Source organism: Rhamphochromis longiceps, linkage group LG11 (genome assembly GCF_057381845.1).
Source record: "Rhamphochromis longiceps isolate RC_006_pf linkage group LG11, R_longiceps_female_GT1.1, whole genome shotgun sequence".
Lineage (NCBI taxonomy): Eukaryota > Metazoa > Chordata > Actinopteri > Cichliformes > Cichlidae > Rhamphochromis > Rhamphochromis longiceps.
The window spans coordinates 17380569-17403677 of NC_140567.1; the positions used below are offsets into that span (position 1 = coordinate 17380569).

Genomic DNA, 23109 nt, shown 5'->3' on the forward strand with positions numbered 1-23109 from the left:
AGGTGCCTGAGTGTGTCCATGCTACTGCAGGCCATCACACGAGAATCCTCCACACAAATATGTGTGTTTGCTACACTATATTGCCAAATGTATTCACTCGGCCACCATAATCATTGAATTCAAGTGTTTCACTTCCATGGCCACAGGTGTATATCAAGCACCTAGGCATGCAGACTGCTTGCTCAAACATTTTCAAAAGAATGGGTCGCTCTCAGGAGCTCACAGTGAATATTGTGATAGGATTTGCACTGTGATAGTGCAACAAGTCCAGTGGTTAAATTGCCTCACTACTAAATATTTCACAGTCAGCTGTTAGTAGTATTATAACAAACTGGAATGGAATAGGAGAGACAGTAGCTCAGCCACGAAGTTGTAGGGCACATGAAATCACAGACCAGGGTCAATGGATGCTGAAGGTCACCAACTTTCACCAGAGTCAATCGCTTCAGACCTCTAAACTTCATGTGGTCTTCAGATTAGCTCAACAACAGCACATAGAAAACTTCATGGAATGATTTTCCATGGCTGAGCAGCTGCATCCAAGCCTTACATCACCAAGCACAATGGAAAGCGTCGGATGCAGTGGTGTATAGCACGCTGCCGAGCTCAATCAACGGAGTCGTGAGCCTAACTGATTTTAACATAACCTGGATTATGTGGAGAGTTTTGGAATTTGGTGGACCTGACTACTAATAATTAACAGCAAACCTGGGAATTCATTTTTACACATAAAAGTAAAATTTCACTGTTGCAACAGGTGAACTATGACAAAAGATTTGAACCAGAATCTGGACTAGAAGCTAGGACTGTGCTGGTGTTTCCCATGCAGAGAGGGTGCAGACAGGCAGCCATGCCATAAAAATATTTATGATTCCATCTGCTGCATATTTCTGCACACAGTACACGGAACGTGGATCGAAACATGCAAATAGTTGTTAGTCAGGGTGATTATATCTGTGCGTGCTAGCACTCAGCTACGCTGGGTCCCCAGTGTCACTCGTTCCTACTCATACTCGCACGTATAAATAATTAAAAGGGAAGAGGAGGGGAGACAATGAGTCAGGAGTTCCTGCTGAATTGCTGCTAAGAATCTTAACCTGAACTGAGACTCTACCCACGTTCCTATCCTGCAGTACGATTGGGATTCGCTTCTCATGCCTTTTTGAAATATTTCCTTCGACTTTATCCTGCACAGTTTCACACAAGCAGATCTGACCAGATTCTTTATTTAATGTTCACAACCTGCAGCTAGAATCTGACATGCTGATTAGGGTAGATTTAAGCAAAATCTTTATGGAGATAGTAGATGTAGTAGCTTTGTATTTTGCATCACTGTCTTACAGCAGCACTGACCCTCACAGGAGGAAATACAGAGAGAGAGAGAGACTGACAGACAGAGATGAAAAGCGTAGGATGACGCAGGCTGCTGACTCATCAGCCCTGTAGGGATTATCCTTCACACACTTTACATGTTTGTGTGTTCGTGCGTGTGCTGTGGGCATGTGCACCGCCTTACTATTTGAGAGGACGTGCGCAGTCATCATTGCTGCATGATGAAAGCATGACAGAGGAAGCAAAAAAGCCAGCGGACTTGTAACACGACTGTCAAAGACAAAACGCCCTTGAACGCAATTTTTACATCATTATTCATTCATTTTCTCTCCCACCTACTCATACCGATGAATACAGGTTTTGATTTATTCATGGGATGAGGAAAAATTAACAGCAGTCCATAAATAAATAATTTTATCGAGAGAAGGTGCAGAGATACGTTTGTCTACACCGCTTGTGGTTCTCGCTGGAATGTCAATGAAAATTTTACTTTTGCTCAAAGCAGACTTACACGATGTCTCCAAACATCATGTCAAGGATGCTGAGTAAAGCCAGAGTCTCCATGAACAAAGACAAAGTCTAAATCCAGAAGATTCTTGTCTATACCAAAAAACCTCTACAGTTTGGAACTATTTAATGTCGCTAAATTGTTTTTTGTTGTTGTTGGCATTTGCCTTACCATTTTTTCTTTCTAACCTGTCAGTGGCACATTCCTTAAAAAATGAAATCCCTCAAACACCATGAGTATGCTAGTATCAAGCTGGACCTCGTACTGTCTTCCAAAATGCCATAAGGCTTTCTGACAAACATTCAGCAAGGTGCAGGAAACATTCCTTTGAGATTTTGGTCCACAACCTGAAAGCATGACATAGTTGCTGCAGATCTGTTGGCAGCTCATCTATGATGCTAATCTGTGTACCGTCACGTCCACATCACTGATTTCAAATGATGCTCAGGTGGTATTAGGGGGCTTAAAGTGTGCCAAAACAATGTCCCCCACATTATTATACCACCACTAGGAGTCTAAACCCTTGATACAAGCTGGATTGATCCATGCTTTCATGTTCTTTATGCCTAACTCTGACCCTACCATTCAAATGCCACAGCAGAAATTGAGACTCATCATACCAGGCAACATTTTTCAGTCTTCCATTGTCCATTTGTGAAAACTGCAGCCTCAGTTTCATGCTCTTAGCTGACAGGTGTGGCACTCAGTTTGGTCTTCTGCTGCTGCGGCTCATCTGCTTCAAGGCACAACATTGTGTCCATTCAGAGATGCTCTTCTGCATACCTTGGTATTGACGAGGGATTAGTCGAGTTACTGTTGTCTTCCTTTCATCTTGAAGAAGTCTGATAATTCTGCTGTGACCTCTAGCAGCATTAAGACTTTTTCTCCCAGAGAACTGCTGTTCTTTGGATATTTTCTCTTTTTCAGACTATTCTCTATAAATCAACCATGTGACCATTCAAGGAAAGGCAGTTTGGGCACTCCATTGAGCATTTACATGACTCTAGATGTTGGTGTCCACTTCAGTTTTCTGTTGATTAAAAAAAAATAATAGATATGGAAACAAAAACATTTTATACTATTATACTAGCAATACAAAAGTTAACAAAACAATCTTCTATATAACTTTTTGAAACATTCAGTCTTATTTTTAAAGTAAAACTTACAAGTTCCCAATACTGGTTGCAGATTGTTCCTACTGTACGATGTACCAGGTGCAGATGCAGTGGCATTTAGTCAATAATAAGCCAAAGAGGAAAATTGAATGGACACCTCTCAGCTTTCCCCCCAGTGTGCTGCCATTAAGTGTGCAGACATAGATATGACACTGTTAATGAATCGACAAGACTCAACGGAAATATTTGGTGTCTGGCTTGCTCTGCTGTATCAAGGCTATTAAAATGACAGCGGTCATCTTTTCTCTGCCTTTCTGTCCATCACTTTGAGCACACATCTAGTTATCTCGTTCCTCACGCTTTCGCTGAAGGTATGCCTCTCCTGTCTGCCAGTGAATAGATTTCCTGCACAGAGGCTTTTCCGTTATCTCTAAAATGCTGATAAACAGGAGGGAGGAAACACAGCTAAACACTGGTCTTATTTTTGGGTGGATATTCGAAGCTTTTCGTGCTTTGTCCTCTTTATCAGCTTTATTTTTGAGCAACAAACATTTAATATTCAAGTGGAAAATGTAGGAGTTAGCTAACGTTATTTGATTGAAAATGTGTTTAAGAAATTAAAATGACCTTTAAAGTTGCTTTAATTAATTAAAATATAAGAGTTTTGTTAAGAAGAATGTCTCATGACAGTGACGTAAGCCAGTGCGACGTTCGTGACAACAGCTGTGTGCAGATCAACAGTGGATAATATATGGAGTGCGGGAGAGAGTATGAGCGTGCAGTGTTTAAAGCGTGGAAGTACTGACCTTACTTTGAGTTTGATTCCATAAAAAGTGACAAAAACATTAGTGTCCGTTGTGCGTGGGAAGAAAACTTCTTTTTACAGCGAAAAAAACCCCTAAACTTCCAAGCAAGCACCGAGTGCGCAACAACGTAATGGGAAACTCACGGAGAAACTCGCGGATTCTTCCACTGACCGCCGCGGCACACCTGCACCAGGGTAAACCTCCGCCTGCCCCACTCCTGCTTTACAGGTGAAAATAGAGCAACAGGACCGCTAGTCTTTGACTTTATTTGTTTTCTGCTGTGTTTTACTTGCATCTATTTGAAAGAGTGAGTGTAAACACAAAAAATATTTTATTTTATGTGCTGGAATGTGTAGAAAATAGGTTTAAATGTTAAACTAATTTCTTCCAGTCAGAGAATGTTGCATATAATTAAATTTTTGCTTGATGGATAAAGTTAAAAGATTAAAACTGATAAAACAAGTTTAAAAAAAAGAGACTTTTCCATTTGATTACATTTTATATGATGGATTATGTAGAAAAAGTAGAATTGGGCTGAAAGATCTATCGCTTTATCACCTATTCAGGTTGTAAATCGTGTTTTTAAAAAGTAACTAAGTAATTAATTACTTTTGAAAATAAGTAATCAGTAAAGTAACTTTTTTGGGGGAAGTAATCAGTAATTAGTTACTGATTACTTTTTTCAAGTAACTTGACCAACACTGGGCCAGAGGCTAGTAGATAGGTGGAATCTGTTAAATGACTCAAGAACATCAGCAGCTTAAAGTCAAATAGATACTACAGTCTTTCTAGAAGCAGGACCTGTTATTCAGGAGCCATATTGGAAGCACTTATTGGGAAGCTTTTTGAAAGATTCTTTCAATTAATTTTCTATTAAGTAGACATAAAGACTGCATTTATGGAGAGTCTGATAAAGAGAAAACATGTAAAGGTTTGCAGACTTTGTCCAAAAATAAAGTTGTACAGGGAAGAGTATCTCTCTTATAATGTCTCTACTGCTACGCAGGTCCTCACCTAGCTGAGACCAAGGATACCACACATTTTATTTAAGTTGAACCCAAATGTGTTCTGTCTTTAAAGAAAGTATCATCTACTCAATCATAGAATGATTACAATATTGAAAAAAACAAATGCCTGAATCCTAAATTGTGGATATCCTATTGTTGTGATCTAAAATGTAACACTAAATGCGATTAAAACACTAAAAATCTGGACTCCTGGGCTCAACGACTGCAAGGATCACCAGCCCGAGGAAAACACAAAATACACATGACCCCGTGACAAAGACAATTCATTCTTGAATGAAGACATTGATCTGACTTTTTAAAATGTTGCCAATTGTGTTTATTATTAATTTGGGAAATAGAAAGGGGGGGTTGTAAAGAAGAAGGTAAAGGAAAAGGATAGAAAGAAGGAAAGAGATAGAGGAGAGAAAACCCCAACAATCCCCTCTGAGCAAGCACTAGGTGCGACAGTGGATAGGAAAAACTCCCTATAAAGGAAGAAACCTATGACAGAACCAGGCTCTAGAGGGGGCAGTCAACTGTCGGGACTGGTTGGGGGGTGAGGGTGAAAAGAGAGAGGGGGGGGGGGGGAGATGGGACAGGTGTTAGGAGTTAAAGGGCGACAGGGGAGGGAGAGGTGTCAGGAGAGAAAGGGAGAGGAGAGGTGAAAATTAAGATGGAACAGAGGTGGAGGAAGACGAGGTGACATCAGCAGTAGAAAAAGTAGAAAAAGAAGAAAAAGCAGGAGTGTTCTTCCTCCAGAAGAAGCGGAAGCGTTTTTTCTTCTTTTCCATGAGCTTTTGCACGAGCACTTTTTTGTCTAGGATGAGGGTTCGCAGCTGATCGATTGTCTCTGCATTCTCCTGCTCAAGTCTCTTGCATGTTTTCTCCACTTCTTCTAATTTGGCTTGTTTGTCTTCAAGCCTTTCTTTCATTTCTCTAGATGTTGCCTCCTGCGTTAGCTTTCCCTTGTGCAGCTCTGTATAACTCTGTTGTAATTTCTTGTGCGTGTCTTCCAACTGCTGACTGCTCCTCTCGATTTCTTGAAGTGTACACTGCAGGTCTTTGTTTGTTTTCTCTAGTTGTTGCTTTAGCACCTGCATCTCAGTGTTTTTGCACTTCAAGTTGTCTGAAAGTTCCTCGAGTTCTGTGTTTTTTCTCAGCATGTCATTGAGCTTACTCTGCATCTCTGAGCATTGGTTTTGCAGTTTTTCCTTTTCCCCTTCCAGTTCAGTTGTTTTGTAGTTCAGTTTGTTATAAAGTTCTTGCAGGTTTTGGTTTTTCCTCTCAAAGTCCTGGAGAATTTCTTTGTCTTCTTTCTGCTTTATCTCCTGTTGTTCTTGGTCTTGAAGCAGCTCTTGATATTTGTGCAGTGTTTCATCAAGCTTTGCCTGCAGCGCTCCGTATTGTTCCTGCACACCTTGCATGTCTCTCTGGTTAATGTCCAGTTTTTCTTTCTCTTCAAGGATTTCTTTATTCTTTTGCAGAGCTTCATCAAGCATTACTTGCAAGTCTTCGTTGTGTTTCTCGATGTTCTGAAGCTTGCAATCCAGATGTTTCTGTTTCACGTCTTGCTGTTCTTTCTCTTGAAGGAAACCTTTATTTCGCTGCAGTGCTTTATCAAGCTTTATTTTCAGCGCTGTGTATTTTTCCTGCACGTCTTCAAGCTTGCAGTCCATCTGTTTCTGTTTAATTTCTTGTTGCTTTTGTTCTTGAAGCAACTCCTTATTTTTGTTTAGTGTTTTATCAAGCTTTACCTGAAGCGCTTTGTATTTTTCCTCCATGCCTTGGAGTTTGCGCTGCTTCATGTCATGTTGATCTTTTTCATGGAGGAGCTCTTTAATTTTTTGCAGAGCTTCATTAAGCTTGATTTGCAAGCCTTTGTTGTGTTTCTCCATGTCCTGAAGCTTGAAATCCATTTCCTTCTGTTTTATCTCCTGTAGCCTTTTTTCTTGAAGAAACTCTTCATTTGTGTGTGGTCTTTCATCAGGCTTTACCTGCAGCGCTCTGTATTTCTCCTCCATGTCTTGGAGTTGGCACTGCAAGTCTCTCTGGTTTATTTTCAGGTGTTCGTTCTCTTCGAGGATTTCTTTCTTTATTTTTCTCTGAGACATGTTTGAATCTGTAAACTGTCACTCTCAATAGGATCCAAATGTTTTAAAAGATTTCTCTGGCGAATGTTTGAACGCTACAAACATAAATGCTGCAAATAACAGACTAAAAGTGGTTGTGTCTCACCCCTGTTTAAGTATTCTTTAGGATCAAAGGACAAAGTGGTCATAAGATTCTAAACGTGTCATAGTTGCCAACAGATGGCGGCAGTTTTTTTGCATTTGAAGCAGTGGACTGAGTATATATGTATATATATATATATATATATATATATATATATATATATATATATATATATATATATATATATATATATATATATATATATATCATCTCTTTTTTATAATAAATAATCAAAAACTTTATTTAAACTAAGATTTTAAAAATACGTGCAGTGATTGATGTGCTCTCAGGCATGTGCTTGAATCCACACACAAATACAAAACAATCTGACCACACGTACAACTGTTTCACAAACTCTATAAAGCATTCACACTCCAATGGAATGCATCAGAAAGCAACTTGGGATTACGATCTTGTCCAGGGATATTTCGCCTGCAGACTGGAGCAGCCAGGGATCAAACCAGAAAACTTTCTGATCAAAAGCTGACTTGTGCTAAATCCTGAACGGCAGCCACCCCATTTTAGCCAGCCAAGATTAAATGGCACATTCTTTAATTACAGAGTTAGGGATTGTTACATGGAACTCAAAAGAAATGTTGAACCCATCTCGTGTCCTGTGTCTTCTAAAGCTGTCTGTACTTTTACAGACAAAAGTTCATCAGCAAACAGTTTGCAGGCCTCTAATTATCAGGCTGTACTCAAGCGCTTGAACCTAAAAGCTGTGCTGTCATACAGAACCAAGTACCCTCCGCGGGTATATTAATGATATTTTTTCCTGTAAAATTCAGTAACTCTTCCTTTTGCTAACAGTTCCAATGTGTGTCAAAGTGTACAGGTCCTTTTCAAAAAATTAGCATATTGTGATAAAGTTCATTATTTTCTGTAATGTACTGATAAACATTAAACTTTCATATATTTTAGATTCATTACACAAAACTGAAGTAGTTCAAGCCTTTCATTGTTTTAATGATGATGATTTTGGCATACAGCTCATGAAAACCCAAAATTCCTATCTCAAAAAATTAGCATATCATGAGAAGGTTAGCTATTAACCTAATCATCTGAATCAACGAATTAACTCTAAACACCTCCAAAAGATTCCTGAGGCTTTTAAAAACTCGCAGCCTGGTTCATTACTCAAAACCGCAATCATGGGTAAGACTGCCGACCTGACTGCTGTCCAGAAGGCCATCATTGACGCCCTCAAGCAAGAGGGTAAGACACAGAAAGAAATGTCTGAACGAATAGGCTGTTCCCAGAGTGCTGTATCAAGGCACCTCAGTCGGAAGTCTGTGGGAAGGAAAAAGTGTGGCAGAAAACACTGCACAACGAGAAGAGGTGACCGGACCCTGAGGAAGATTGTGGAGAAGGACCGATTCCAGACCTTGGGGGACCTGCGGAAGCAGTGGACTGAGTCTGGAGTAGAAACATCCAGAGCCACCGTGTACAGGCGTGTGCAGGAAATGGGATACAGGTGCCGCATTCCCCAGGTCAAGCCACTTTTGAACCAGAAACAGCGGCAGAAGCGCCTGACCTGGGCTACAGAGAAGCAGCACTGGACTGTTGCTCAGTGGTACTTTTTTTGGATGAAAGCAACTTTTGCATGTCATTCGGAAATCAAGGTGCCAGAGTCTGGAGGAAGACTGGGGAGAGGGAAATGCCAAAATACCTGAAATCCAGTGTCAAGTACCCACAGTCAGTGATGGTCTGGGGTGCCATGTCAGCTGCTGGTGTTGGTCCACTGTGTTTTAAGGGCAGGGTCAATGCAGCTAGCTATCAGGAGATTCTGGAGCACTTCATGCTTCCATCTGCTGAAAAGCTTTATGGAGATGAAGATTTCATTTTTCAGCACGACCTGGCACCTGCTCACAGTGCCAAAACCACTGTTAAATGGTTTACTGACCATGGTATTACTGTGCGCAATTGGCCTGCCAACTCTCCTGACCTGAACCCCATAGAGAATCTGTGGGATATTGTGAAGAGAAAGTTGAGAGACACAAGACCCAACACTCTGGATGAGCTTAAGGCCGCTTTCGAAGCATCCTTAGCCTCCATAACACCTCAGCAGTGCCACAGGCTGATTGCCTCCATGCCACGCCGCATTGAAGCAGTCATTTCTGCAAAAGGATTCCCGACCAAGTATTGAGTGCATAACTGAACATAATTATTTGAAGGTTGACTTTTTTTGTATTAAAAACACTTTTCTTTTATTGGTCGGATGAAATATGCAAATTTTTTGAGATAGGAATTTTGGGTTTTCATGAGCTGTATGCCAAAATCATCAATATTAAACAATTAAAGGCTTGAACTACTTCAGTTGTGTGTAATGAATCTAAAATATATGAAAGTCTCATGTTTATCAGTACATTACAGAAAATAATGAACTTTATCACAATATGCTAATTTTTTGAGAAGGACCTGTATAGCAACAGCTTGTTTGTTTGCTCATTTTTGTTGAGCTATTTGAAACATTGCTTTCGAAATCAACTTGCTCTTTTAATTCTTGCTCCTCTGCACTAGAGCGAGCTAAACGAGGAAGTTCCAAGACATCAATTTTATTGAGAAAGTAAAGCATCAGCTGGAAGGTCCGCCGGGCTGTGGAATATGAAAAAAGAACTTGCTTGATAGTATTTTGTATTAAATTGCATATCACATTTAAGTACCTAATAATTAAAGGTGCCCACTTTAAAGACTGCCTATTTTATGACAGGCTGAAGACATATTGTCATATCTTCTACAGGAAGGTTATGCTTTTTGTTCCTCATCATCGGTGGCCGCGTTACAGGACGCACTCGATGACGCAGACTGGAGCATGTTCAGAAACAGCTCCGACGATGACGTCAACGTGTTTACGGAAGCGGTTGTGGGATTCATCGGGAAACTAGCGGATGATACCGTGGAGACAAAGACTATCACAACGTTTCCCAACCAGAAGCCGTGGGTGGATAAAACCATCCGCGACGCTCTGAGATCCCGCACCGCTGCCTACAACACGGGACTCATGACGGGGGACATGGACCCGTACAAAGCCGCGTCATATAACGTGCGGAGGGCGGTGAAAGAGGCGAAGCAGCGCTACGGGAGGAAACTAGAGTCACAACTCCAACAGAGTGACTCTAGGAGCCTGTGGCGGGGACTAAGGACAATAACGGACTATAAAGCACCAACAACCGGTATGACGAACGCGGCCGTGACTCTGGCAGACGAGCTGAACACTTTCTATGCTCGCTTCGAGGCTGCAGCTAAGGTCTCCAACAATGCTAGTGTTAGCGGCGCTAACGGCTGCAGACAGGAAGATACTGCCAGCACCGGAAACGTGCTCGTCATCTCCGAGCATGAAGTAAGGAGAGCCTTCAAGAGAGTGAACACCAGGAAAGCAGCAGGACCAGACGGCATCCCAGGTCGTATCCTAAGAGACTGCGCATACCAGCTAGCTCCTGTGTTCACTGAGATATTCAACATCTCTTTATCTCAGTCGGTGATCCCCACATGCTTCAAAGAGTCCATCATTGTTCCTGTCCCGAAGAAACCCCACCCTGCTTCTCTCAATGACTATCGCCCTGTAGCCCTCACCTCAGTAGTGATGAAGTGCTTTGAACGCCTGGTCAGAGACTTCATCATTTCTTCACTACCAGACACACTGGACCCACTACAGTTCGCTTACCGTCCAAATCGTTCCACAGACGATGCCATCTCTCATCTCCTCCACACATCACTCACTCACTTGGACACTAGAAGGGGGAATTATGTTAAAATGCTCTTCATAGACTACAGCTCTGCATTTAACACCATAATTCCCTCCACACTCACCACCAAGCTGGAGCATCTGGGACTCAGCTCATCTATGTGTCAGTGGATCTCCAACTTCCTAACTGGCAGACCACAGGCAGTAAGGATGGGCGGACATGTCTCAGCCTCCACCACTCTCAGCACTGGAGCCCCCCAGGGGTGTGTTCTGAGCCCCCTGCTGTACTCTTTGTACACATATGACTGTGTGGCCACTACCAGCTCCACCACCATCATCAAGTTTGCTGACGACACCGTCGTGGTGGGCCTGATCTCTGATAACAACGAGACGGCCTACCTGAAGGAGATTAGGAATCTGGAGAACTGGTGCCAGAGGAACAACCTCCTTCTAAACGTCAGTAAGACAAAGGAGCTGATAGTGGACTTCAGCACTAAGCAGGAGAGGAACTACCAGACCCCCGTCATCAACGGGTGCCCAGTGGAGAGAGTGGACAGCTTCAAATACCTCGGAGTTCACATCACGCAGGACCTGTCATGGTCCTGTCACATCAACACCGTGGTGAAAAAGGCCCGACAGCGTCTCTACCACCTCAGACGCTTGAGAGACTTCCAACTGCCCTCCAAGGTGCTCAGGAACTTTTACTCAGGCACCATAGAGAGCATCCTGGCGGGAAACATCTTAACCTGGTTCGGGAACAGCACCATGCAGGACAGACGAGCTCTACAGAGGGTTGTGCGGTCAGCTGAGCGCACCATCCGCTCCGAGCTCCCTGACCTGCACTCAATCTACAGCAGGCGGTGCTGGACCAAGGCCAGGAAGATCGTGAAGGACCTCAGCCACCCCAACAACAGACTGTTCTCTCTGTTGAGGTCAGGAAAGCGATTCCGCTCCCTGAAGACCAACACAGAGAGACTGAGGAGGAGCTTCTTCCCGCAGGCGATACGGTCTCTCAATCACACCACCACACAGTACTGACCCACACATATGGTTCTTGCACACACACTGGACTTTCTGGACTTTGTTTTTGCACAACACTGGTCACTATATTCTTCATTTCCGGTTAATACTTGTACAGCTGCTGTTATTGTGTATATATTTATTTATATTTAGATTTCTTCATACATTCTTATATAGTTCTATATTGTGTATTTTGTTGTACAGTTATTTTATTTTCAACTTTAATTTATATATTTTATCTTATTCTTCCCAGTTAAATTTACCCTTCATTCTAATTTGTGTTGTACAGTTATTTCATTTTTAACCTTAATTTATATTTTATTCCTTCCTAGTTAAATTTACCCTTTTTAATTTTTCATATTTATTTCCTATCTTATTCATAGCCTTTCCTTTTTTGTTTTCTTTAGGTCACGAGCAGTTGTCCAAGCATTTCACTACATATCATACTGTGTATGACTGTGTACGTGACAAATAAAATTTGAATTTGAATTTGAAATGTATTTAATTATTAACATGGATTATTGATATCGGTAATTTATGATTTAATATCGCTCAGCTACTTAACAACTCTAAAAACTTTTTTTCCTTCCTGGTGGTGCACTGACTGCCCTCCATAGGTCCACACGTCTGATTGAAAGTGCAGTTCTTGCTTCATTTTCTTCTCTGTGTCTTTCTGCTGTGGAATATTCCACTGCCTTCCTCTCCACGCTCTGCCTGCTGGTGTTAATGACTGGTTGCAGAAACGAAACAAAGCAGCAGCCAGTGTGACTCACACCAGGCTCTAGTGGCATAATGTGAAGAGCTCATCTAAGTACATTTCAATATGATGGAAATCAGCAGCTTCCCAACGCAGCTCTGCTCACACAGATAAGCTCTTCTTGCTTGCACAGATGAGCCTGCTGCAGACTAAAAATGGACACTCGATTGGCAAAATAAGAGTTCACAGAGATCAATATCTAATTATAGCCCTAAAAGATGGTATTCAATGATGACAATGTGTTGTGTGGCCAAGGCAGTTTAGTTTATAAAAGTGGCAGCTCCTTAATATGATTCTGAGAACAAGACCATTTGAAAAAAGGTTGTATAAAATCTCTTTCCATTTGAAGGTGTTTTTAAATTTGAGGGAGTGCTTTGCATGCGAAACTGTTCAGTCAGTTTAAGTGACAACTGTGAGAGTGTGACTGTGAAATGTAGCAGCAGCCAGATGCAGTGTCATTGTATTTATTCAAGTGCACTCTTATTCGTCACTTCTCGCCCATCTCCCTTCTTTCAGTGTAGCAGTTTGAGTTGCCATTACCTCCTAAAATGAAAAGGCTTTCAGCACAGTCTGTACCTGTGCTGCTTTTGTCCCTTGCTAGTATCCATGAACTGACCTCTTGTTCCATCTTTCCCTTGTGCTTCTCAGACCTGATCCAGGCCACCCAAGAAACCAACGTGAACGTCCCCCAGATGGCCGACACGCTGATAGAGAGGGCTGGCAATGCCAGCTGGGTGGTGGTTTTCAAAGCCCTGATCACCACACACCACCTTATGGTGCATGGCAATGAGGTGAGATCACAATACACGCAAACTTAGTTTCCACTTTGAGTCTTTTTGTGGCCATTAATGTGGGTTTAGCCCCCCCGCAGACACAACAGAGGCCTGTAGTTGTTCAGGAATAGCCTTGTTTATGTAGGTTTGGTTTTGATCTCAGTTCATCCAGCAATATAAAGACATAACAACAGGTAAAATCTGCAGCAGTTATGTTTTTCCCTGTGAAAATGTAACCAGAAAAGATGAATCAGTAGTTTTCTTAGTTCTGCCAGCCTAGTGAACTGATATTTTCATTTTTTGTGTGTGTGAATAGTTTTAAACTTTAGGTGTGAATCTAAATATTGATCCACTCCAGAGAAAAAGATGCACAGTGCATGCAGTACTTTCTGTCAGCTCTATAAGGTGTCTATAGGCCTCAAGTGGCCAAAATAAATGGAAGTTCAAATCTCTTTAAGGGGAACTGAAAGAAAAAATGGGATTTTACAGGTTTAACACAGATGAAAGTTACAGTCAAGGGAGTAACATTGTGAAAAAAAACTGCACAGAGGCAATGAAAATCTGTTTGGCACCGTATATGTTCAGACAGACGAAAAGCTCTGTGAATATGAGGATGAATTGGCTCGGTAAATATAGTGTTTGGCTTTTTTGTGCTGTCGAGTCATCCAGATACCACTATTGTCCATTATTATTGTCATGTGTACATATCTCTGTCAATATCGACAGCCTGCATAAAGTTTAGTTTGTGCTTTTCTTCGTATTTATATGAGGCGGTAGAGCTTGATAGGTGTTAGACTTCTACCTGCTCTTTGGACTTAATACATTTATTTACACCACCATGAGTTTGTGTATGTCTGACGCCAAAAATCATTGCTGTATTTTGTTTTGTGCTTAATTTTTATTTGTTTGTTGGAAATGTAACTATCAGTGAGAGCACCAGCATTTCTTCACCTATGGCCGTGGATGTCCCCACTCCCACCCATAAAGAAAGAGAAACAGCAAAACCCATTCATAATCCCATTCATTCAATGGCAGTTGTGCTTTAGCCGAGGGACTGGCCTGGCCCTGACCCCCTGACCCAAATGTTGTCCTGATACATGAAGAAAGCCGAAGGCTCTGATGGGGAACTCGTAGAAATAAACAGCAGATGACACAAAGCAGAGAGAGAAATACTGATACACAAATATTCTTCAGAAAAGCAAACACACTGTGGCTAATTGGGGAATAAGCCATTACTTTCTCTGCCCTAACGTTTCCTATTTATTATTATGAGGTAGGGGATTGCATTTCCCGGCATGAGCTGACAGGAAGCAGATGAGATTTAGCAACTGGAAGATAACAGCATTGACCCTTGCAGTCCCCACAGCAGGTGTCAGAGGAAAGGACAAGTGTAATTGCTTTATCATGGGCCACAATGGGATGCTGTGGCACTGCACATGCATCTTTTAATAATGGATCTCAGTGTGTACATAATGTCACGAGGGGAATTTTTCCCCATGTTTTTACTCTAATCTGCCGGATGTGGATGTGAATGTGGGCACAAGACTTCTGTATGATTTAATCGTAAAGTTTGCCTTATGGAAACTAGTTGTTCTGAATAACCAGGTTAAAAAAAACAAAAACATAAAATAAGAAATAAATAAATCTAAATATCTTTTTTTCCTAGACTTGGTTAACTTCACATTTTCAGTTATTTTCATTTTGTTTGAGCTTTAACAGATATACAGTAATAAGCTCTTTCAGGCCACAATTGCTGGCCATCTGCAAGCTGCTTTACAACCCACTTCAACCCAGCTTCTCCTTTCATGGTTTCTTTGATTTGATTGATGCCTTATCTGCAGTCATTGATGCCTCCTTTGACTTTCCATGGAAGCACATAAAAAAGAGGGAGATCCAAGAGCAGATACAGCTTACTTTGTTATTTTCATCCAAAGGATTCAAACGTCTTTAAATTATTGTTTCAGGCACGGAAAAGCCCCCCAAAAACCCCAAAACCCAAACCAAACCAAAAATCTTTGTTTACTTGAGGACTAGATTATTTGTTGGGTAAAATATTGCTTTTTTTTTGCACATTTACAGCATTTTAGAAAGCCTTAGAAAGCCTTTCTGAGCAGATTTCTCTTTATTACATGAAACTTTATTTCCCAGCCCTCTCCTTGATATTCACACCCTCCCACTCATAAAGCTGCAGCACTGCTCCTTCAATGCTGATTTTCTGTTCAAGAAAATCAAAAAAGTATAGAGTCACACCTTTTATGTCTATTCTCAGAGGGCCTTACTGCATCTGTACCGAACAGCTCCTTAGAGATTCAACCATCTGTTTAAAAATGATAATCAGCTATAGAATTAACAGTGAATATGCCATGTGTTCATTACTGAAGTCTCTTAGGATGATTCGCTAACCTTGTGTGTGCATCTTTTCCTGCAGAGATTCCTCCAGTTCCTGGCATCTAGAAACACCTTGTTCAACCTCAGCAACTTCCTGGACAGAACTGGCTCCCATGGTGCGTGGCGTTCCCTTCCCTCTGTCCAGTTTCTGACACACCTGCCCATGTTCCCTAACTTTAAGTAATCCTGGATCCCACCACTAATTGATTCAGCCCATTTCTGCATCTCTATTAGCTCAGTTTAGGATGTTTGAAGATACAAAAGCAGAACAAACTTGAATTTTAAAAGCAAGCAGCAGCAACACTTCCAGTAACCCCCGTTCCTTTCAGTCAATTTTGTTCCAGTCACGTTATTTCTGTCTTTTTGTGATGAATTGTAGGTCCAAAAGCTGTTCTTATGAGCTTTTTGCCTGCTAGTTGAACTACATAATGTGGAAAGCCATTTTTAAGACTATTTAAAATCTAAATTAGTTTAACAGGAGGATTATGTAATCTGGGTTTACTGAGGTAAGCACTGTTATGGTGATTCTACACTGACAAAATCCCCATTAAATTTATCCCTTTAAAAGTGGTTTAGGAAGGTTAAGTCAGAAGCTCTGTACTACTCTTTTGGTTGGCTGTCTTTACTTCAAAGTCAAAGTCAAAGTCAACTTTATTGTCAATTCTGCCACATGTACAGGACATACAGAGAATAGAAACTACGTTACTCTCAATCCCTAGATAAAATAGCAAATGAACATTTAAATATAAGAGTGATTAAAAAATGCAGGTAAAATAATTAAAAAGTAAAAATTTAAATAAATACAATACAATTTTACATATAACAAGAAAGCTATACAATATACAATATAATGGGTAAATGACATTGGGTGTAAACCAGGCAGAGTAGTGCAAATAGGCAAATAGTGCAAATGGAGATCTAGTAATATACGGTTAGAGATAGTATAACAACAAAGTCTTATGAGGTAATGGCAGTCCAATGCTCCACAAAGTGACTGGTAACTGGTGCAGGCCAGTGAGTGAGTCAGAGTGTGTGTGTGTGTGTGTGTGTGACAGAGTTCAGTGAGACCGTGGAGGAGAGAGGGGAGAGGGGGCAGAATCGGGAGGGAGTTACTTGTAATCAAAATGAGACTAGCTTTCATACTTTTAGTCCTTAACAGAGTACAGCTCATCAGCTGCTGACACTAGCTCATATTCTTTGTAGTACAAATACAAAGTTTAGCTTTAGATTGCGATAACTCTATATAAAGCTAAAGCTAAGTGCTAAGTTTAGCGTAGCATAACTAACGGCACAAGCTTTGTAAAACTAAAACTGGTCATTTGTACACATTTTGTATCATTTTGTTTGTTATTAGAGACGAAATATAATTACATAAGAGATAAAAACTTACATGCATCCAATTTCTATAAAACCATAAAAAAATACAAATATTCAACTGCAAATCACATTAAGAGGAAATGGAAAAGTAAATGAACTGATTAAAAAAAAACGCAAAGTGAAACAAAACAGAACAATTTCAAACCAAAAAGTTTTTCCATGTCATGATTTACACAATATAGGCCCACAGCTTCTCCAGCACACACCCTGCTCCTTGAAATATTTAAGTGCTGGGGTTATGGAGCTAGGTATGCCCAACTTAGATCTTAAATGCCCTTTTAATGTTAGAGCTAATTTTAAGACTTGTTTAACTCTGTATATTGAAATAAGCATTATTTATAGGCCAAGGGCAGACTTAACTTTCCCTGGATCATCTTTATTAAACATTAAATCTGTGACTTGGCTAACCAGGCCACAGTCAGAAGCTTTTATTTAAGTATTTTCCATAGAAGCCTATGTGAGGCCTACCACCTGTCATTAGTTTTAACAAGATACCTCCGCCCTATTATGAGTAGATTTGGAATCATAAGCCCCTTAAGAGATCAGTTGTCCTTCTTTTTGAAACACATATAACACATATATATGTGTTTGAAACACATATATATGTTAAATAATGTTGTAATTGCTCAATTTTACAGTCATGCTAACTTTCCCTCGCTGTTTACAGCCATTATGCTAGCCTAAGCTAAAATCTCTTAGCTTCACTTTTATAATTTGCATACAGACATGTAGGTTGAATGAATATTGAAGCGACAGGCATTTAGCTGATTCTAGCATAACTGGAAGTGTGTGGAAAAAGCTAGTCTGACTTTGGTGTCATTTTTGATATATACAACCTTTCAACACTTTGCTAATGTCTTTCTTGCACTGGGAGCTGTGCATGTGGGTGCTTATGCGTATTTTGTCCTCAGGCCTCGACATGTCCACATTTATCAGACGCTACAGCCGCTATCTCAACGAGAAGGCCTTCGCCTACAGACAGATGTCTTTTGACTTTGGCCGTGTCAAGAAAGGGTGCAGTATCTATTTCTCAAATGGCCTTGCTGCATGATTAATTCAGCTCTGTTATTGATTTTTCATCTTTTAACATGCTTTTCCTACCCAAGATCAGAAATATACACTTTATGCAAGTCGGTGTCCATATCAGTCAGAATAGCACATATCCCAAAGCCACAAAGGTCATGTTTATGAGTAGGATTGGCTCCATCACCTCCAGCCTGGCACTGAACCACGTGCATTGCTTTACTGGCATGTAGAGGTGAATACAGAGAGGGGTAACACTCATGCTTATGGATGGGACTGCTCTATTTAGCTGGCAGTCACAAGGTCCCTCTAGCTAGATAAACTGGCACTGAGAAATAGACTTCAGAATAAAGACAAAATACAGATGAGACACAGTGGCGGATACTTGTGTGTGACAGGTTCAGAGGCTGGATTCATTTCAGTGGTTAGTAGACCATGTCTTCCCCAATAATCAAGGGAGTGGGGTTTGTTCATAGTAGCTTTCTCCCCAGGCTCTGTTTTACAGAGCTGCTGCTTAAACCTCACAATTTCCATTTCTTTCTGTCTCAGAGCTGAGGGTGTGATGAGGACCATGTCAGTAGAGAAGCTGCTGAAAGGAATGCCTACTCTGCAGAGCCAGATCGACGCACTGCTGGAATTTGATGTGAGTGACACTCGCTAATAGGCGACAATGTCACACTGCAAGGCATCCTGACATTGCCCTAGAGATACTGAACAGCTGTAACAAAACTGTGTACTGTAGCAGCATCTATGAAGAAGTGATACATGATATCAGGCCACATTGTTTGGAGTCATAGTTTAGCTTTACGTCTAACATTAGAAGGGTAAAGACCTACAAGATGACAACATGACCGCTACAAAACTGAACATGGAGGTACATCCACTCGTACGGAACGAGTAAACCTGACTGTGTGCTGGGTAACTTGCCAGACCATTTTGAAGAAGGATATTAAACTTTTCTCAAGTATACATACTAATTTGACTATGTTAAATGAAGACACTGATCATAGGAAACATTTTACGAAGATTTTGACTTCAGCTATATTTGTCCCCTCAGGTGCATCCAAAGGATCTCAACAATGGAGTGATAAATGCCTGCTTTCTCCTGCTCTTCAAAGATCTGATCAAGTTATATGCCTGCTATAATGACGGCATCATCAACCTGTTAGGTAAAGAGTCACCCCTGAACTTTACCTTTATGAGTCGGTATTTACACCACTGTCTTGATGGGTGAGCAGATGGATTTCATTTCTAACACTACTCCTGAAAGAAAAAACGGGTGGCAAATACTTTTTGTCTGTGGAAACGGTTGGATATGTATACCGCAGAGTAATAGGAAAAGCTTTGGGTGAAATTCAGGGGGATAGGGTGTCACATTTCAACCTCTTTTCTTTCTAGAAAAATTTTTTCAAATGAAGAGAAGCCAGTGTAAAGATGGGCTTGAGATCTACAAGCGGTTCCTGACAAGAATGACTCGAGTTTCCGAATTCTTCAAAATTGCTGAGGTAACCTTCTGAGCAGCAGGTGTCACTGATTGGCTGGGAGCTGAAGTACATTCTGGCAGTTGTTGTCTTACCTCTTGTTGTTTTCTTTTAAAGGAAGTGGGAATAGACAAAAATGACATACCTGAGCTTACTAAGGTAAGACTGTCAAATTTGGGTTTTGGGCCATTTTGGGAGATATAATATTCTTTTAGACTACAAGCTAACAGACTAACTAACAGTGGTGTGGTCTTTCTAACCATATTGCATGTAATATGAATGTCTAAAGCTACTATTTGTTTTTTCTGCTGTGTCCACCACAACTGCTCCCACTTGACAACGATCAGAAATTCACAAACAGGAACCACACAACCGCCACACAACCAATAAGCTGTGTTCATTTGTTGATTGACGGTCCCTGTGGCTCCCCTTCTCTTTTTACTTTCAGAGATGCAGATCGATCATTCAGGCTGAGAGTGTGAGTAGTTAGCAGTGCACAGAGCTAGCTTTGGGAGCAAGCAGGTTAGGGAAAGTAGTCATTTAAACTCTCGTTGAGTGCACTGAATTGAAGCACACTGCACAGTGAGTGCAGACCCAGCAGACATACACCAGGCGCTCTGACAAAGTGGGATGATGTGACTAGCCAGCTGGATGAAACCTAGGACATGCTGAGCAATGCTGCTGATCAGGTGGCTGATTTTAGCATAGCTAGCTTTCGTTCAACAACTGTATAAAACAGCAGATTGTTATCCTCAGAATGTGCTGCAGTTTCCATGACAGCTATAGGGTCACATGATTAATTTTTCCTAATCTGATTCCTGATTTATTTATAATAAGCAATCCCCAGGATGAGAAACCTAATTTTCCAGCTGTTTCCTGAATCAGTTGCAGTTATTAAAGCTCTGTTCTGCTGTGGAAACTCTGTGGCTAAGGTTGTTCCTTTCAGACATGGCAGCCTTGCATGAAAAGTGTGCTGTAGTGCTGTCTGAAGCTTGTTAGGTCATTGCTGAGCAAGTTGCAAAAAAACATTTGAACTGAAACAGAACACCTTTTTCTGGAGATACAGGTTGGATGGCTGTGAAATATATCAGCTCACATAAGAGTTAAAAGAAGTTAGCTGTGTTAGCTTTAACCTTCTGTTTCTGCATTTCAGGTACTGTCTGTTTACATAAAGTTAGCTGAGAATTTCAAAACCAGTGTCATGTCTGTGTGCTAAAAATGAGGCGTTTCTTATGTGCGTCTTCTCATTCCTAGAAACATGGAATTAAATTAGTTTTACTATTTTTAATAAAGACAAAAAAGAGCAGGTTATGTTTTTTCTGGTGAAATATTTAATGGATAGACCAGTATTTAGTCTAAGCTAAATAAGAACTTCCTAGCACTAGCTTCATATTTATCTAAACCTGAAACATCTTACACATGTCAATCATCAAAAAAAAAACTTCTTCATTAAATGTTTCAATGTTGTATTTTCCTCAGGTTTTTCCCTATTAATCTGTACACTATGTTACATTCTTCTATTGTCCCTCAATTAAAATATAGTCAGTTATTTCTTTTATTTTATTTAATAGAAAAAAAGTGTTATTGTACTCATAAATATACATCGATTTGTGTGTAATTAGTAGAGCTGGGCGATATGAGATTTTTTCATATCACGATATGTTTTTTTCATTTCAGGCGATAACGATATCTATCACGATATCAGCCAAATAACTATATTTGTAAGATTTAAATGTGCCGTTGCTCACAAGTGAAATGTGAAATAATCAGCAGCTTGTTTTTATTTAAATATTTATTTCCCATAATAGGTTCAACAGGGTAGATGTGCTTAAGGAACATGAGACTTTTTCAGATAAATAAAGGCAAATATTGCAAACTACACAAAAGGCAGCCGCTAAAGCGTTTAAGTTTCAAAATAGAACAAACGAAACAGACTAAATTGTCAATTCCACTTAGAAACAAAATATTAATTCTAAAAATAAATCTTAGTTTGTTTTACAGAAGAACAGACAAAACTGACTAACTTTTGTCAATATCAAATAAACTGAGAACTAAAAGGAAATTCTCAATCTCTCCTTGTTGTATAGCTGAGCTTTTCAAACAGTTTTAACAGTTACTTTAGTCTGACAAAAGCCGAATGACGAATTAGCGCTTCCAGTCAGAGACTGAGGCTACGTCCACACGTACACGGGTATTTTTGAAAACTGAGATTTTCCGTTTTCGTTTTAAAAAATAATCCCGTCCACACATAAAGGCAGAAATGAAGGAAAACGCTGCTATGAACATGCCAAAGCAGCAGGTGGAGCTAGATTCCTAACCGTGCAGAAATGTTGGCCAATCAGAAGTCTAGAAGCCACGGTGGGAAAAAGTAAACAAAGCTGGGGCATAGAAGCAGAACCGAGTCGTATGTGTGGAGGGACAGTAACTGTGTGTATATGTAAGCATTTAAACACTGCAGAGAGTAGAATTAACAGTAACAGTATTGTAGAAATTCATTTCACCGAAACAATAACGTGGCGCACAGTGTGACGCATGCACCAGTTTATTGTATTTCCAGACTTGCTTTCGGCACAATTTACAGTGCACGCTACTCTGTTTTTTGTCAGACTTGAAATAGCCGAAATACCTTCACACTACGGAACTTCTATGGCTCTTCCGTTCGACAATCTCTCCGGCATTGGAACCATCATCTGTTTTCTCTTCGGTCACGCTCGGTTGATTTTTCTAGTCGGCACACTCATTTCCTCCATTACGCGCTGGCTCCATTACCCGCTGGCTGCTTCCCAAACAAACACACGTGCGGCTTGGCACTTGTGCTGTACGTAACAAGTCACGCGACGTGACGCTGCGGCTGTGATTGGTTCGGCTCTGCGCTACTTAATTTGGATTGGCTGACCTTTTTTTTTTATTTAAGAGGACAAGAGCGGCGAGGTCTATCGCGATAGTTTAATTTCTCTATCGAGTAAAAGTTATATCGCGATACATATCGTTATCGTTCTATCGCCCAGCTCTAGTAATTAGGTCACAAACTTATAATTAACTCAGGTAAAATACAAAGGAGTGTGCGTCAGTCTGTGCGAGCTACCATGGTGTCCAGCCATATTAAAAATACAGTGGCCGAGATGGACATCGTTGTTCCGCCAAGTCATGTTTTATTTATTTGGCCACATATATTGTACAGCAGAGGTGTAGAATAAGAGAACTCGTAGGTGTTCATTTAAAGGAAAGAGATGACATGACCGGCATCTGGATAAAATGTGATTCTCTTCAACCTTCAAACCTTGGAACACATGGAAATGTGCATAAACATATTTTTTTCCCTGATATTGTTGCAAGTACTGATTGTCGGCAGATTAGAGTTTTAACCCTCCTGTCTCTGGACAGCTGACAAGAGCTGGCTAAAAAACAACAACAGTTGGTTATAATTTAACATTGTGCCAACTAATGTTAGGCTTGAGTGTCTTAAAAATCACACTTTCCCTCTAATAAACAGTTTGATTGCATTTGCACATCATATGAGATTTTTTTTTTTTTTTTTTTGCTAAGTGTCCAAGTCCAACAATATTAGATCCACTCGAAATACAATTTTACTAATGTCAGCTAAC

At 40.5% G+C, this 23109-nt stretch overlaps 1 protein-coding gene across 1 annotated transcript in view; it reads left to right on the forward strand.

Annotated features, from left to right (window-relative positions):
- The window catches only part of snap91a (synaptosome associated protein 91a), a 63148-nt gene that overhangs the window by 15202 nt on the left and 24837 nt on the right, over positions 1-23109 (forward strand). Inside the window, exons 2-8 of the mRNA XM_085422541.1 lie at positions 13111-13253; positions 15664-15739; positions 17912-18014; positions 18573-18666; positions 19081-19192; positions 19422-19528; positions 19622-19663. Coding sequence (XP_085278667.1) covers positions 13111-13253; positions 15664-15739; positions 17912-18014; positions 18573-18666; positions 19081-19192; positions 19422-19528; positions 19622-19663 — 677 coding nt within the window. The remainder of the gene's footprint in view (positions 1-13110; positions 13254-15663; positions 15740-17911; positions 18015-18572; positions 18667-19080; positions 19193-19421; positions 19529-19621; positions 19664-23109) is intronic.